The 16,497-nt window shown below is 55.8% G+C and overlaps 1 protein-coding gene and 1 pseudogene across 1 annotated transcript; one reads left to right on the top strand and one right to left on the bottom strand.

Annotated features, from left to right (window-relative positions):
* Positions 1 to 2,204: 2,204 nt before the first annotated feature.
* LOC119849194 lies at positions 2,205 to 8,524 on the bottom strand (annotated as a pseudogene).
* Positions 8,525 to 8,692: 168 nt separating this feature from the next.
* On the top strand, positions 8,693 to 15,327 carry LOC122457583. Its single transcript, XM_043503244.1, has 5 exons — positions 8,693 to 8,757; positions 8,944 to 9,058; positions 10,344 to 10,507; positions 10,599 to 11,465; positions 12,927 to 15,327. The coding sequence occupies exons 1-4, from the start codon at positions 8,693 to 8,695 to the stop codon at positions 11,308 to 11,310; spliced, it is 1,056 nt and encodes a 351-aa protein (XP_043359179.1). The 3' UTR covers positions 11,311 to 11,465; positions 12,927 to 15,327.
* The last annotated feature ends 1,170 nt before the right edge of the window (positions 15,328 to 16,497 follow it).

Here is a 16,497-nt window from a genome sequence, read left to right as displayed (position 1 = left end):
GGGTTGTTTGGAGTTACAGGTTTGGCTCTTAGGATCCGTCGACACTGGGTAAACACGCGCTGGCGTGCTAGAAGTGGCAGCAGAACCGTGGGCGGCAAATTGACAGCTGGCCAAAGCCCTGGGGCCCCCCCGCTCAAAGCAGACAGCATGCACTTGCAGAGAACTGGGGGTAGGGGACAGCCCCCATCTGGGATAATAGAGGGCACAACTGTGGGTCAGGCTGGAGGAGCATCAGCTCTGCACATCTGCATCTGTACCAGGGGGCTGGGCGGGGGAAGAAGATGACCTCCTAGGGTGACCAGATAGCCTACTAGAGTCTATGACTTATATAGGCACCTATACCACCACCCCCACCACCCCAAAAAAAAAAAAAAAAAAGTGTCCTGATTTTTCACACTTGCTTTCTGCTCACCCTCAGCTGGGCCACTGGTGGAGAATTCACACCCTAGGGGTAGCACTTCATTCCCTACCAGCCCTGAGCCAGGGCTGCTCATTTTCCCCTGGCAAAGGGGGTGGGGGGGGCAAGCCCTACCTAGGAGAAGGGGGGGCCAGGAAGAAGAGCAGGACCCAGAGAGATGGGAGCAGCAGGGGCCGGGAGGCTGGTGCAGCACAAGTCCCAGATCAAGGGCAGGGCCCCTCCCTGCGAGAGCTGAGTCAGATGCAGCTGCTCCCACTGCACTGGGTCACCTGCCTGGGGAATGCTGGAGAGGGGAGGCAACAGGGGATGCCCCCACTACCTCTCACTCCTGCTCAAGGTGAGGGGGGAGGAAGGGGAGAGAACTTGGCCTATACCCACTGCCCCCCTGGAGACAGACCCCTCATCCCTGGAGGGGGCAGGAGGCTGCAGCTAGCAGGTCCCTGCAGCCGGCTCAGCCTGGGCAGCGTGAGCTGGATCGCAGACCCTTGCCACATGGGGAGCAACAACGCCCGCGCCAGCCCTACAAGTGCCCCTTCAAGGCAGCTCCGAGTCCTTCCATGGGCCCCTCAGCTTGGCTGCCCTTTGGGGCTAAACACAGAGCCCCAGCTTAATGGGGGCTCCCTATTTGCACCAAGGCTCCCTCTGGGTGCCAGCCTGGCCCACCCCCTTGCATTGTCCAGAGAGGAGGAGTCCCAGGCTAGACCCTGCAATGTACGTTGCCCTCCCAAGGTTTGGAGCAATGCTGGGCACCTCCCCCCCCCCCAACCCTACACTCACTGCTCAGCAAATGAGCATTTAGGGCAGTGCTGTTTGCTGGGCACTCTCAGGACTACCCCCCTCAGCTCCCCCCCACCCCTCACACTCAGGGTCTGAGCCAGCCAGGTCCATGCACCAGCCCAGAGAGGTCACAGGAGGTGGCATGAGACAGCTCACCCATGCTGTGGCCAGGGGCTGTCCCCCACCCTGACAGAAAAGTCTCCCCCCCCCCCCCGGGCCTGGACAGCGAGGAGAGGCAGTGCTTCGTGGAGTGCCAGAGCTGGATCAACCACAATCCACATCCCCCCTGCCCCTGCTACTCTACTGTGAATGCACCAGCAGGGCACCAGGTGGCCAGCCCCTTCCTATCCACAGAGCCCCTGCCAATGGGGGGGGGAAGAGGGGGGCTACCCCCACCCACACAGGGTCCCACTTCCCATGGGTGACCTACAGGGATCTACCTGTGCAGCCTGCCCCCTCAGAGGCTTGAACTGGAGATCCGCAGAGGCTCAGGGGGTGGCAGGAGACGTCAGGTCTCTGTACCGTGGGCTCAGGAATGGTTAGAGGGGGAAGCGGATTCTAGCTCTGCTCCATGATGACCCCCCTCCCCAGAGCCCCAGTACCTGGTAACAGTGCCCAGGGAGAGCCCAAGGCAACCCCCAGCCCTCAGAATACAGCTGGGGGGGGGGGGCCACAGTTACCACCTCATGCCCCACCCCCACCCCCAGCAGGCCCTGCAAGCCTAGAGACCGGGTGGGGAAGAGGAGGAAAGACCAGAGGAGACAAGAGCTCAGCTTTCCAGCAAGTGTTTATTGCTCACAGCGCTTGGCCCACCTGTCACCCTGCAGGTGGGTACAGGCCAGGCATCCCCCAAACCCCGCCTGTCCTTGGAACACAAACCCCCCTACAGACTTGCTGGGGTCAGGGACAGCCCTGCCCCCTGCTTAAACTCAAGACACCCTCTGCCAGGCAGGAAAAAACCCAACATAAAAGGGAGGTTTGTTTGCCAGCTGGCTGGGTCAGTCTCTTCCTGCCCCAGGGAGCTTCCCCCTCCACCCATTCCAGGGGGAAAAGAAGAATTAAAGCAAATACCAGCTGAAAGCCATGGACAGTCCAGCCTCTGAGCTCTGGGGGCCCCACTGCCTGGCACCAGGCGGCACCTCCCCAGGCGGGATGTTGGTTCTAGGCCACCTCCTGGGGCCCGGTGGCCGGGGGCAGTTGGAAGAGGGCGCTGAGGTTCACCTCGGGCTCCACCACGTGGCGGCAGGGGCGCTCGTTGAAGAGCCCCGACAGGTCGCTCTCCAGCTTGGCCTTGGCACGCAGGAGCAGCGAGGGGCCCAGGGCCATTTTCGCCCGCCAGGAAGCCCGACTGGCTGCGCTTGAGCCGCACGTAGAGCTTCTGGCTGAAGAGCGGGTTCAGGTTCTCCTCCACCAGCACCCGCCGCTGGGCACCCAGCCGCTGCTGGCTCTTCCTGCTGGGCCAGCAGCACTGCAGCTGCAGAGAGGAGCGGGGCTCAGGGCCTTGTTCGCCCTCAGGGGCTCCCCCAGCACCCTGCCACCCTAGGCCCTACTCAGCCTTGCCCCATTATAAGGCCCCCCCCTCATCCCCCAGCCTCCCCCAACAAGCTTCTATTGCACCTGCTGCCAGCAGAGAGCCGCACTCCCAGAGCACTCAGGGCAGACGCCTCCCGTGGCAGCCCCTGTGGTGGTTTGATGCTAGAGGGTCTTTCCCAGCTAACCTGATGGTTGAGCCTTTGGGGGGGGGGTCACATCCCACTTCCCACTGGGGTAGAAGCCCCCCTCAAGTTTGGGACCAGACCCCAGCTTCAGTGACAGATTTTGCTACTTCTGGAAGGACCCCGTGACTGACCCACTCCAGCAGGGGCCAATTACCTTCAGTTTCTTCTTTGTGGGGTCATGGACCGTCAGGTGCCGGATTAGACTCTCCTGCCAAGGAAAGAGGAATAAGTCACCCAGCACACATCCCTGCTTACCCCAGTCAGAGACACCCCCCACCCAAAACCCCTCTTATTCAAATATTTTAGGGTTGACTGGGTATTCCAGTGCAGTGCCTCATGGGAGTTTAGTTCCTCCTGATTCCTGTCTCATCTATGGGCCAGGATCACCTGCTGGACTACATCTCCCATGATGCAACTGCTCCCCTGAACATGAGGGGGAAGATGGTGCATCATGGGAGATGTAGTCCACCCAGGGAGCCCTGTCTAGAGAGGCCAATAGGAGCATGAGGAAATGGAACTACAACTCCCATGAGGTACTATGACAGCATTTCCCCAGTTAAATGTTTGGGGGGGGGAATTGATTTTTTGCCAAATCAAAAAAAAAAAACAAACTTCCTAGAACTTTCCCATGGAAAAAAAAACCCATTTTCAGCCAGCTCCCTACACAAACCCTTCTGCTACTGCTAGTAAAGATGCCTAGAGCCAGCTTTATACCTCACAGCCCCCCCACATTCAGCTCTATGCCCCCCCTTCCCCAGTGCCTAGAGACCCTGCTGCTTCCTCACCCGCATGGCGAAGGCCTTCTCGCAGCCAGCAAAATAGCAACGATATTTCAGCAGCTGCGGATGCACCTTCCGGATGTGGCTCTCCAGGTTGAAGACGGTGGTGAAAGAGGCCTGGCAGTCAGCTTTGGGGCACAGCCATGTTGGCTTTGGTAGCGCCCGCTTCTGCCAGCTGTGGAAGGACTTGTGCTGCCAGAGGCCGCCTGGCTTCTTGAAGATCTTTAGACACAGCTGGCACTTGTACTCCACTGGGCGGGAGAGCACAGGCCGAGCACCCAGACAGAACCAACACCCCAGCGCACGGCTTCTTCCCAGGAGTTCTGGGGGATTCATACCCCCGCCCCAGAGAGGCTGTGGAGACAGAGGAGGGCCACTTCCAAGTAACTTCTGCAGAGCTGGGAGTGGAGGGGTGGTTGGAGCCACTCTCTGATGGGACAGGTTCTACTAGCTGGAGGGACACAGGACTAGCCCCAGGCCAGCATATCCAGTATCCGATGGCCCCCACAAAATCCAGAGCCCCAAGGGAGGGCAGAGGCAGCAGCTGAAAGCCCTCAAGCCCCCAGGAGGGCCATCAGTCAGAGAAGGAGGGGCAGGTTATGAAGAGCCCATCTGGAGTACAGCAGGGGCAGGAGAAGAGGTAGGGCAAGCCTTAGGATTCAATTGTCTCCACTTGCCTGGGGGAGGCAGCCGATCCCACTCTTCGCTCCAGCCTCCCAAGCAAGGTGGAAGCCCCACCGGGGGGGCATGGTGCAAGGATGCCAGGTGTGACCAGACCAGCCTGGACTGAAGATCAGCAGGACACTGGGGTTTGACCTACCCCCAGGTCCCCCATCATTTGCTTCCACTATAAGTCACCCCCACAAGCCATTCATGCCCCCCCCCCACTGGTGATGCCCAGAGAAAGGGAGACCTTGATTAGGAGAGAAAGGAAGCCCTGGGCTTCAAGTCACATCTCCTCCCTTCTCCATGCTGTGGCTAGGGAGACCTCTCCACCACCACCTGCTGGGGCTGATAAGGTGACCTCCCGGCTCGCTGATATACAAGCTAGCCATGTTTGATTTGGGATGCCACCCATTCAGTGCTTGCCCAGGGAAATGCAGGCAGACTGGTCTCCAGTACCCAGATTGCATGGAAGAGGAGGGGAGGGGGTTCCCTACACCCCTGCCTTACCAGGGTGCTGCTGCAGGTGTTTGACGCTCCGTTCAGGTGGGCAAGACGGTTCAGCAGTCTGGCTTGGGGCACCGGTATCCCAGAAGAGGACATGGAGGAGGATCAGCAGGTGCAGAGATGCTGAAGTGGGCTGGAAGAAGCCACCCCAGGACAACAGGAGTCTCCAGGTGGCTGCTGAGCCCAGCCTGCGGCACTGGTGCCATGTGCTCAGAGGCCTCCAGCGCCTCCCACCACGGAGGTGCTAGTTCTCCTCCAGGCACTGGCATGCTGCTTCCGGGGGCGGCTGTGCCAGTGAGAAGCAGGAGCTCCAAGGGATGTCCCCATCCCAGCCTGGGGGCAAAGGTCCACTGCAGATGGGGAGCCACAGACAGTCAAGCCAGCAGCCATGGCTTCCCATTCAGCACGTCCCCAACACTCCCCCACCCACCCTGGGCAAAGCAGCCAGCAAAGTCGCTCACCGGTATGTTTCCTCTGGTGAGCTTTCCTCTTGGCAGCGCTGGCAAACTTCATGGTGCAGCCAGGCTCCTGGCACCTGGACGAAGCAAACACCCCACAAGTGAGGGGAGGGGGCAGGGCTCTCCCCATGTCTGAAAGGACACGTCCCAGGCTAATCCAGAGATCCAGCCAATGGGTGGCAGTGAATTGGGAAGGGGGGAGGCCAGCATATAGGCTATACCATGCTGGAGAAGGCCACTGGCCCGGTCAGCTTCAGTATCCAGGCTGGGACCATGCCCAATATCAGATATGGCAAATCCTCTGCCCTCAGCAGACATTGGCCAGCTCAGCCAGCCCTCTTGCCTCGGGAGGTGTTGCTTGAAGCTGCACCGGGGGGCTCCTGTCTAGTGGCATCGGCCACCCCCAGCCTGAGGGGCACAGGAGACACTCACACAAATGGCAGCACAATGGTATGCTCGGTCCAATGGGCCCGGAGGGCCTTCTTTTTCTGGAAGGCACTCACAGCCTTGGTAGCTGCACTGGGGGGGTGGGGGGAAGAGACATGTCAACCAGACCCAACTCCCCCATGATGCACTTTGATCCCCCTCTCCACCAGCCTCCCAGTGCCCCTCACACATGCATCTGGGTGGCTCTGGAAGGGTGTTTGCAGCATGGATGCCCCAGGGGTTAATCAGGGAGCTCCCAGCAGTTTAACAGGAGCCTGTCGACATCTGCAGCAGGGAATCAAACATCTGCTGGTGCCATTTAGAGCATCCAGCACAGAAGGGAAAGTTTCTCTGCTCTCATGTTAGCCATTTTGAGCCGACCAGCAGCCCTGCAAACACCAACCAGCTCCGGGGCTGCAAGGCCAGGCAAGGTCTGGGAACACACCTGCAGCTCCAGCCCACGCTGGCTAGGCAGGGGTAACAAATCAGGCTCGAGGTCCCTGTAAGGGCAGAGGGGGAAATCGCTTCTGCAGGTGCATTGTATGGCCTCTGGGGAGGATCATTTCACACTTGTGCCAGGCTTTGCATAGCCAGACGGGGCCCTTTGCTAGCCACCCCCCCTTGCCATCTTACAAGGACAGCCAGAGCCATGACCTCTGGCACCCTCATGTGTTCACAGAAGGAACAGTCTCCCCCCGCTTCAGGAGACCCAGTATCCGGTCCTGCCCCCCCCCCAAGTCCCACTGTTCACAGCTTGGCTAATGCTGAGGTGCCCCCCCCAGACCCTTACACCAGGAGAGGGGCACTGAGACGATCCCCACCCCCTCTCCCCTAGCCGTAGCTCCTGCTGCCAAGGCTCACCCCCGCCCCCCACCCCCATCAGGGTCACCAAACAGATGAAGACCTGCCCCACTGAGGTGCTGCTCCAAGCCACTGTTCAGAGAAGGGGCGAGTCAGCCCACAGAAAGGACTCTGTTGGCATCACACCCTGTGCCTAGGGGGCTATCTGGGCTGCCAGAGCGATGGGCCACCCCTTTCAATCTGGGGGCCTGGTGGACATCAGACCCAACAGGAATCAGAGTCCAAGAGCCCATTCGAGCCACCTGTGACCAGACCCCCCATCTGCCCCCCCAGATCACTCACCAGCTGTTCTCCCTCACCCAACACCCCACCTCGTTAACTCCTTGCCACCAGCAGGCACTACCTGGAAGGACTTCTCCACACCATGCTGGGCCCTGCAGTGCTTGGCCAGGTGGGTCTTGGGCACGAAGGCAGATTTGCAGTCAGCGTCCAAGCAACTGCAGAAACGTGGAGACACGGCTGATAGACAAGGGTTAGCTCCAAGCCAGCTGGGATGAGCCAGGCTCAGCACAGCCCAGGCCAGTTAGCCAAAGGAAAGGGGTGTGTAGTGAACATAAGGCAGGGATAGGTGCCCGGGGGAGAGAAGCGAGGGTGTCTGGATACTAGAGCTGCCCACAGCCTGGCCAGTTCAGTGGCAGGCAGCACAGTCTAGTGGGTAGGGTACTGGGCTGGGAGTCAGGAGACCATGTTCTACTCCCAGCTCTGCCACTGGGCTGCTGTGTGGCCTCGGGCAACTCCCTTCCCCTCTGTGTGCCTCAGTTTCCCTCTCCCTTGGTCAGTGGTGTCATTTACACTTATCTCCTCCAGGGCAGGGATTCTCTCACTGTGTTCGTGCAGCACCTGTCACAATGGGGCCCAGATCTCAGTTTGGCACCAGGGCAATCCTACCTCCTGCTTCCCTCCCCAGAGGGCTCACCACCAATGACGGGCTCATTGCTGCCATGAGAGCCCCGCTAGGGGTCACCAAGGCCCATTAGACACCAGGGGAATTGGGGGCTACAGGACGGGGAGAGAGAAAGAGGACAAGCCACCTCCCCCAAGCCCCCACCCTACCTGTTCAGCCTGGCATCACCCTGCTGCATCTGCAGGGAGTTTCTGTGGTGGAATCGCTTGCCACTGCCATCCTGGTCACCCAGCTGAGCCATCTGCAGAGACGTGCCTTTGTGAGGGACTGGCCACCCTCCAGGCCCCTTCACACTCAGGGACGGGCCATGTACAATAATCAAGGAGGTAGGGGCAGAAGGATTAAACGAACAAACAAACAAATGGCTTGTACAAGACACCCAGTGCAGGAGGGCTGGTAGCCAGGCACTCAGTAGTCATGGGATACATGCTACTCAAGAGTGATACAGCCCAGGCTCACAAAGGGTTAATCAGCATGTCTCCCCCCTATTAGATCTTTTACTTCTAGGATTAAGAGAAGCAGCCAACCCACCTGCTTTCAACCCCTGCTCAGACAGGGCAGCCATAGGCTGACGCAGGCAGCTCCAGTGCTCCTTTCCCCATGGAGGGCAGGGAACAGGCTCTTTGGAGCCACAGAGCAGGGCAGCCCTCTCCCCACCTTCCTAGAGGGGGAGGGGTCCCCCCCTTACCTCCTCCACGTGCACAGAAAGATGCTTTTGCAGCCTCCCCTCCTTGCTGAGCACAGCATCACACTCCTCGTGGGGGCAGGCAAAGAGGTCAGAGGCCAAAACACCCCCAAGGGAGGTGCTGCTTCCCCCCCGCCTCCTGCTACAGTCTTGCCCAGGAACGCCTGGGTTCCATTCCTGCCTCTGACACTGATGCGCTGAGTGACTTGGGGGCTAGTAACACTGTCCCTCAGTTTCCCCACAGGGCTAGTAATGCTGCTTTGCTGTGGGCATTAATTAGTTCATTAACGGACAGAGGTTTACAGATGCAAATGGCAGCACAAGTCATCTTTCGGCATTGAAAACATGCCAGTTATTAGTGGGAGGAGATGGCTCAGGCACTAATGGGATCGGGAGATTATTTGCTGCTGGATCACTAGCTTGGAACCAGGCCCGGACCCTTCAAGCCGCTTCCTGTGGGTGGATTCCCACGCCCACACTGAGCCCTATTCAAGGCATGATGTTCCCAGGGATCCTGCTGTCCATGATCAATATCAGCCTCCAGCAGCTGCTTGGCTATCAGTGAGTTGGGCCAGCAGCTCCCCCCTCCAAAGCTGCCATCACAATAGCCGCTGACTGGCCACCACCTCAGGACCCTCCGCAGGGAGCCCCAACATGGAATGAGCCTTGGGGGCTGGGGCATGCTGCCCCCAAGGCTCGAGGGATGGTGCCCCAGCCCCTTTCACTGATGCCCAGTCTCTTCTGCAGGGCAAGGACATCTTTGCACTCCCGGAGCAGAACTGGGAGTCCCGAGCACGGTGCACTGGACCTCGTCACGGCTGGAGCCCGGCACAGTGATACAGCCACCATGGAAGGGAAGCTGGTGAGGAGCTGTTTGGGCCAAGCTGTGCAGTGGCCATGGAGCCACAGAGGATCCTCGGAGGGAGGGAGGGCGTTTCCTGACTAGGCCGAAGCCTGAAATTCAGCCCCGGGTCGTGGGTCTCCTTTTGTTGGCCCCACTGCTCTGCAGGGCCTGGGGCCAGACTCCTCCAAAGTCCCATCCGGCACAATGCTGGCTACTTTCCTGGTGCCAGCTCCATGCGCCCACCTCCCAGGATTTCCAATAAGGCCAGGGGCAGGGGGAAGAGCGGAGGAGGAGCTGGAGCTCGCCCTTGTCCTACAGATGGGGAAACTGAGGAAAAGACCCGCCCAGGCTCAGTCTGCGCTGGAGGTGGGGACGGAACCCTTGTCACGGCTCCCGCTTCTGACCTCGCCCCCGAGCCACCCTGGCATCTCTGATGTCAGAGGGCAAAGGTTGTGACGCTCAGTTCCGAATCGTGGCAGCCCACATATCAGAGCGAAGTTCCCAGCTGGCTCCGCTGCTAGTTCCTCGCCCATTCGGTCTCTCCAGAGCCCCCTTCTCCATTGGCTTTGCCCCAGCTGAGGTGGAGTGACTAGGATTAACCAGACAGCTCCAGCTCAGGCCACCCCATCGATCCCCATCCAGGCTTTAGGATATTCTCCGAGCTATTTCCTAGCCTGTTCCTCATGCCCCTTCACATCCTGTTTGCATTCCCAACTGCTGCTGTGTTTCCACTGAGTGATGTCCAGGTCACATCCCAGCAATGCGTATGAACGGCTCAGACTGGTCCTTCCAAGGCTGAAGGTCACCCAGACAGCTGGGAATTGCTCTTGCGCTGGGTCTCAGATCCTCTAAGTCCCAGCGGACGATGCACGCACACGCGTACACACACACACACACCCCTTGTGATCAGTCACTGGGGAAAGCAGCCACTTAACACACACACACACAAATCTTGTGACACAATTGGGCCTTTAGTTGAGTTTATTTTTCTTGGCGTTCTCCAGGGAAGGCCTTTTCCTTGCATTTCATTGGCCTATCTGTGTAGCTTGGCTGGGTCCTGGAGTCCCCCCTCCACCGCCCCACTGGCCTAGAGAGGTTGGAAGCCCTAATGCTATCTCAGTTAACAGAGGTAAAGTCCTTTGTCTTTGGAGCAATAGACTCACTTGTGACTGGGATGTCTCCAGCCTGTAGCACAGACCATCCCCGTCCCCTGACCTGTGCTACACACTTGACCCCCTCCTGCTTCTCCAAGCCCCATATCTCCTGATCTGGAGCTCTGCTCTGGTTTGTTCCTCTCCCTCAGGTCGTAGAAGATATTGAAGAGCTGGATATAGAAGAGGACAAGCGCATGAAGATGACATCAACTGTCAGCCATGACAACAGCACTGGGGTGCTGGTGCTAAACCTCAGTGGAGAGGAGGAGAAGGAGGCCTTGCCCAGAGCAGGCCAGCCCATGGGAGTATCCATGTTCCCAGAGGCTCCAGGGGAACATCCGCCCTGGGTCCAGAACGACGACAGCCAGGAGCGCCTCGTGAAGCTGATGTGCGACCTCTTGAAGGCCACCCCGGTGGAATGTGGTATGGACTTCGGGGGAGCAGATCAGAATCGTGGCCACTGAGCAGAACGCCGGCTCTGACTCGCGCACCAGCTGCCGGGGCTCGGAAGGGGAAGTCCCCGAGGCAAAGGGTGCAGAGCCGGCCACACGCTTGCCATCTGTGACCTCAACCAAAGAGGCCCTGGTGGCCACAGAGGATGAACTGCAAGCCAGCCTGGGGAAGACCCTAGAGCTCAGAATCAGAGACCAGAGTGGCTACAACATCATCAGGTGCCTGATAGGGGAAAAGACCCCTTCCAGAGGTGAAGATGACACAGAGAATGGGTATGAGTGGGACCAGGAGGGGGCAACTCCAGAGCAGGGCCCAGTATCACCCAGTGCGGACAAGAAGATTTTGCCTGAGAACAATTTCAATCAGTCGAGAGAGGACAGGGACCTTCTGCTGCAGGAGGGATGGGGCAGCCCGGGAGTTAGAGTGGAGGAAGTGCCATCCTCATCAGGCAGGGCTTCCCGGTCCTTCTCTCCAGAAAGCATCACCCTCTCCCGGCTGACCGGCTCTCCCAGCTTGGATTCCCCTGGAGCACTGCAGTGCAATCCCTCATCCGAAACCTCTCAGGAGACAAGGACAGAGCCTGAGCCCAGCTGGTGGCTTCGTCCCAACCCTGCCTGTCAGCTCTGCAAGGGGGGCCTCAGGATCTTCGGCCCCCTGACTTGAAGGGGCTGGAGGAGGAGGTAAGGCATAAGCTTAGCTGCTGTCACAAATGGGGAGCAGATGCACATGGGGCCATCTTCTCCAAGGCAAAGAGGCTGTTTTCCAGTTACCGCCTCTGCCCTCCTGGGGACTCCAGGGCACAGGCCTTAGCAAGAGTGGTAAGGAAGCAACTGGGAAGTGGTATGCTTTTCGGCATCCGCATTTCGAATACGGCCATCACCATAGAGTCTGGGCACCCTGTACAAACGTAGAGGGAAATCATTCTTTCTCTACAAAGAACTCCCCTCCCTCCAGCTGTGTCAAGCCTTGGCTGTTGGCAGATCTCATCCCTGTCCAGTAAGAAGAGGAGGGGAAAGGCTGGATTAGACAGGAATGATGGCCTTGTGGTGTAGGCTGGGGATCTGGATTTAATTCTTTGCTCTGCCCCAGATTGCCTGTGTGAGCTTGGCCAAGTTGCTCATGCTCACTCTGAGCCTCAGTTTCCCCACTTGTAAAATGGGGATGATAATCCTGCCTTTCATCCACCCTTTGTCTTGTCTATTTAGCTTGTGAGCTCTTTAGGGCAGGCACTTTCTCTTTTTCTATTTACGTACTGCGCCCAGCACAACAGGATCCCCAGTCCGTGTGCGTGCATGGAGGGCTTTTGTGCCTCAGTTTCCCTATCTGTAAAATTGGGATAATAACTCTTCCTTTTTCTGTCTTGTCTATTTAGGTTGTGAGCTCTTCAGGGCAGAGATTGACTCATAATATATGTCTGTGCAGCACCCCGCAAAACAGGGCCCCAGTCCCTGCTGCTGCGGCATATAAACAATAATAATTCCCAGAGCAGGCTGACGAAGGGGGACTAGGAATAACATTTAGTGCTTTCACAGCACTGCCCATCCAACAGTCTGTGAGCCCTTTGCAAACACGAATGGATTTCACCCATGGGGTCAGGGCTCAGTGATCACCCCCATTTTATCCAGGGGGAATTTGAGTGCCTCACATAGAAAGTCAGTGATAGGACCAAAATACAACCTAGAAGTCCCTGCTCTGTCTTGCCGCTTCCAAAGTGAATTAAGCTAAATCCAGAAAAGGCATTTTTACTCCAGAATAGGTGTCCCACATGGGGAGCTATTGCAGAATAGTTATTCTGGAGTAGCTATGCCAGTGAATTTCCCCACGTAGACAAGTCCTAAGGAGTCTGATTTTCATAGAGTCCCAGACTTTAAGGCCAGGAGGGACCATTCTGATCATCTAGCCCGACCTCCAGCCTAGCAACAGGCACTTCCCTCAATGCATCACGCTTGTGGTTGAGCTACAGCATAATGATTGAAAAGGCATCCGGTTTTGGTGTGAAGGCTCCAAGTAATGGGAAAACCACCACATCTCTAGGTAAATTGTTCCAATGGTTAATTCCCCTCATTGTTAAAAATGTCTTATTTTTAGCCCAAATTTATCAGCTCCCAGAACCAGTTATGTCTCCTCTGCTAAAGAGCCTATCGGACATCTACTCCCCATGTAGGTGCTTGAGCCACCTCTTAACCTCCTCTGGGACAAAGTAAATAGTCTGATCTCCTTCAGGCTTGTGAGCAATTCAGCCTTCCGAGCTGTAACTGTCTTTCCTCTGGGATTTCTAGGCTGTTCTCCCAGAGAGCACAGCGGCTGCCCTTCAGATGACGCTAGTCCGCACCAGGCCCTCAGCCCACCTGAGACGCACACCCACCCTCCAGGCTATGACCTCTCAGCACAAGCATGGTGATTTCTCTTCATCATTCCTCCAGTGGGCTCTCCGGAAGCTGAAGATGTTGGTTAAAAAGACAGCCCCCAAATCCTAGCTGAGACTCTCCCCCCCACAGATGGCTGCCACCTCTATTAAAAGATCAGCCCCACCATTAAAGTGAATGAAAGCAAAGTAGCATCGGGCTTTGAAGTCTTGGCTGCACTGATCACAGCAGCTGCGACACCAGATGAAATGTTCTCATTGGCTTTTTGCCTCCGGGCAGCTAATGGGGGGCAGAAGAAATCAGTATGACCCACCCTACGCATGGTGCTTCAGGGTGCACAGAGCACCTAAGGGAGTTGAAGAAAAGCGGCTTTGCTGCTTTCATGTAGGCAACCTGAAATGTTATTTTATTGCCTTAGAAATTAACCTGACCTGGTCAGTGGGAATCATGCAGGATGCAGAGGGGTAGAGGAGGAGCTCCCATAAGCTTTCAGCGAGGGGAAGAATCTTTATTCACATATAACTTTCTTCCAATGCTTCAGTCGAATGTTTTAAAACCTAACACTGGGGTGCTGAACTCCCACAGCTTAGGAGTTGTAGATGCTGATCCTCCTCTGAAAAACAGGCCCAGAGTTTTATGGGCTGGAAAAAAAAAAATCACTTCCTCCCCCAGTCATGTTTCACTGTTGCTCTGTTTCTGTAATACAATAATCTCCATAGTCTTAGCAGACATGTGACCTGAATATTTAATGGCAGGAAAACAGACAGATTTTAAACACCTTTCCACCATTCTTTCCCTGAGCTGGTCACCCCCAGGGACCATCTCGAGCAAGCCCAGAGCAACACCCTGATCTTTGCCGCAGCTGCTTAGTCTCTAAAACGAAGGTCTCCAACGCTGAAGCTCCTACAGGAGGCACTCCCATGAGTTTGCAGGATCAGGGCCTATGTTTATACTGTACACACATTAATGGCAGTCCTAGTTACCATTAAATCTAGGCCACCAAGCCTTACAAAATGGATCCAGCCACAGCACACTGCTGCCCCTAGTAAGTGCTATTGCTCCAAAACCACAGCTACTTTATTTAAAGAGACCCTGATGCATGTTGTCGTACCAGGCTGCATTGCAGAAAGAGGCAAAGATGGTTAATTATATTTGATCTCACCACACACTTGCTCCGCTTTTCCTATGGAGAAGTCTTGCTCCTTTGAAGTCTCAGGGAAAACTCTGGTTGAAGCTGAACAATTGTAGTTTCGAAGACTGGTATTTGGGATGCATAATATGGAAATCAAGGCAGGTGCACTGGGAAGCGCATCCATTGCCTTCCCCAAGAACGTTCCTAGGCCCTTTCACTTTTTTCACAGGGTAGAGGCGTACTAACCATGCAGTCATTGCAAGGAGGAGCTTGGCTGGCATGTCCCATCGGCTCTGCATGGATAGCAGTGATCTCATGATGAGTTACTTGGGACTTTGCCCTAGTACCTTTTCCCAGCATTCCCTCCCCCACAGTGAGACATGGGAAACACCACTCAGTGCCATTTAGCCACTGTCCCCTTTTCTGAGATGCTTGGGATTCTACAGTGTGGAACATACAGACTTCCCAGATGGCTGTGAAAGAGCATCGCAAACTGCACAGGTCAGAAATATGCAGAGCTTTTAAAAAAAAAAAAAAAGCCATGAATAGCACGCTGCAGAAGTGGTGTCATCTGACTAGAGAGCTGGGCTGAGCTCAGACCCAGCTGGAATGGGCACTCTCTGCACATTTAAAGCTCCTTACTCAAAACTATACACCTCTGATTGCTGTCTCCCTCACACTGCCATGCTTTCACAGTCAGGTTCGGGTCCAGAGAGAAAAGTTACATCCTTTGTACTGAGCTTTGATCCTAAAGTTCTAACCACGGCAGGCTAGGATTTCTAAAGCTGTATTACTCTCGTGCTCACTAGATGGGTTGCACACACAGCCCTGCCGACTGACGTGCTCCATTTTTGCATAAAACAAGCTTCCACATGCTGCCCTACTAGCTAGGACCTAGAAGACATGAGACGAGATCGTCCTTGGCCTCTAATGAGATTGTCAATTGGGGCAATTTATGATGTGGACACTTCTCCATAGATAAAGACCTGATTTCACACAGATTCCTCACCCAGGAGATGGGGAAGTACTTGCTCAAACCTTTAGGAATGTTTATGAAAAACATTAGGGTAGTTGCTTGGATCTTTCTCCCCTCCCCCCTCAGAAACCAGCTCTTCCCACCTATATATGGCCAAGAGGGCCACTGCCCCCCATTGCACCTATAACACCCATCCCCAAACAGGGAGAAGGATCAACCCTAGGAAAGCTGCCCTCCTTTGCCATATAGAGCCCTTAATTACTTTGGCTTGTCATGGGCCTGGCCCTCCTTCCCAGGATGATCTTTCCTCCTCCAACTTCTCCTCCCCTGCAGCATGAGGGTCTGACAGGAGACAAGCTGCAGTGATAGTTAGTGGGGCACTAGATTCCCTGACCAAGCCTCAGGCTGCATGTTGTGCACTAACTGCCCTGCACGGACCATGCTGGTGCACTGCAGATACCCAGAGCATGTTAACATAGCCCAGCAGGGTTTACATGGGACTGAATCTTGGGAAGGGAATTCAGCAGCACCCCAACCCCTACAGGCAATTGCTGCAGCTTGCCTCCTATCAGACTCTCACTACATGGTCTGAGCATGTGCCAGGTGGTGGAAAAGAACGGCCCCCCATGGCCAGTGCTATATGGGGTGTTCACGGATCCAAGCAGTGGTGTGACACTTTTGCATGTGTGTGCGCGTGCACACACACAAAATTAGCTTTGCTTTAAGCCTGTATTAGTAATTTTGGAATTACATGTAAACAAGCAGGAGGATTACTGAAAATGTAGGGAGGCATCTCTGCATGTGTGGTCACGTCTGAGCGGGGTGGTTTTACCTAGATGTGTCCTGCTGCTTACTGAACACCAAATGCTCACAGGCCAAGTACATGTCTGAAGCAAGCCTGTTGCCCCCTGTTCCTCAAGACAATCAGGTCTGTAACACTGTGGGTACAGATTCTTAATACTTTCCTTTTCTATGTGTCCTTTATCAAAGTTTGGGGCTGTTACAGGTACCCATTCCCAGGCTTTGGTCAAGCTGCCTATGTTCAATGAAACGTTTGTCCCCTTGGATCATGCCATGGATAATGAATAGCTGCTTCCCCCTGCCCCCGAAACAGGATTTCCACACACAAATTCCCAGACTGACCTTTGCTTATGAAGGTGCCACTTGGCTCTAACTTTTCTAACTGGTCTGAGATACTACGCTGCAGGGATGCAACACCTCCATGGAGGGATTGCTCACATGGGTGGTTTCTGCTGCATCTTGCCTCCAGGGTCATCTACAAAGACTTCTCCTTTGCTTTCACCCCCAGCTCAATGATCATCTTCTGGCTGAGAGTCCCTTTGCCCTGCTCCTAATCCTGAAGGAGTCGCTGTACG

The sequence above is a fragment of the Dermochelys coriacea genome, chromosome 27 (assembly GCF_009764565.3).
Source record: "Dermochelys coriacea isolate rDerCor1 chromosome 27, rDerCor1.pri.v4, whole genome shotgun sequence".
NCBI classification, from domain to species: domain Eukaryota; kingdom Metazoa; phylum Chordata; order Testudines; family Dermochelyidae; genus Dermochelys; species Dermochelys coriacea.
Note: the sequence above shows the minus strand (reverse complement) of the source record. Positions and strands in the feature narration are given on the sequence as shown.

What these genes read in the sequence shown, in the direction of transcription:
- LOC122457583 (XM_043503244.1), top strand. Translation starts at nt 8,693, where the DNA reads ATGATGTTCCCAGGGATCCTGCTGTCCATGATCAATATCAGCCTCCAG. An exon ending in CCACCATGGAAGGGAAGCTG is followed by an intron (nt 9,059 to 10,343) that starts GTGAGGAGCTGT and finishes CCTCTCCCTCAG; the next exon opens with GTCGTAGAAGATATTGAAGA. An exon ending in CAGCCCATGGGAGTATCCAT is followed by an intron (nt 10,508 to 10,598) that starts GTTCCCAGAGGC and finishes GACCTCTTGAAG; the next exon opens with GCCACCCCGGTGGAATGTGG.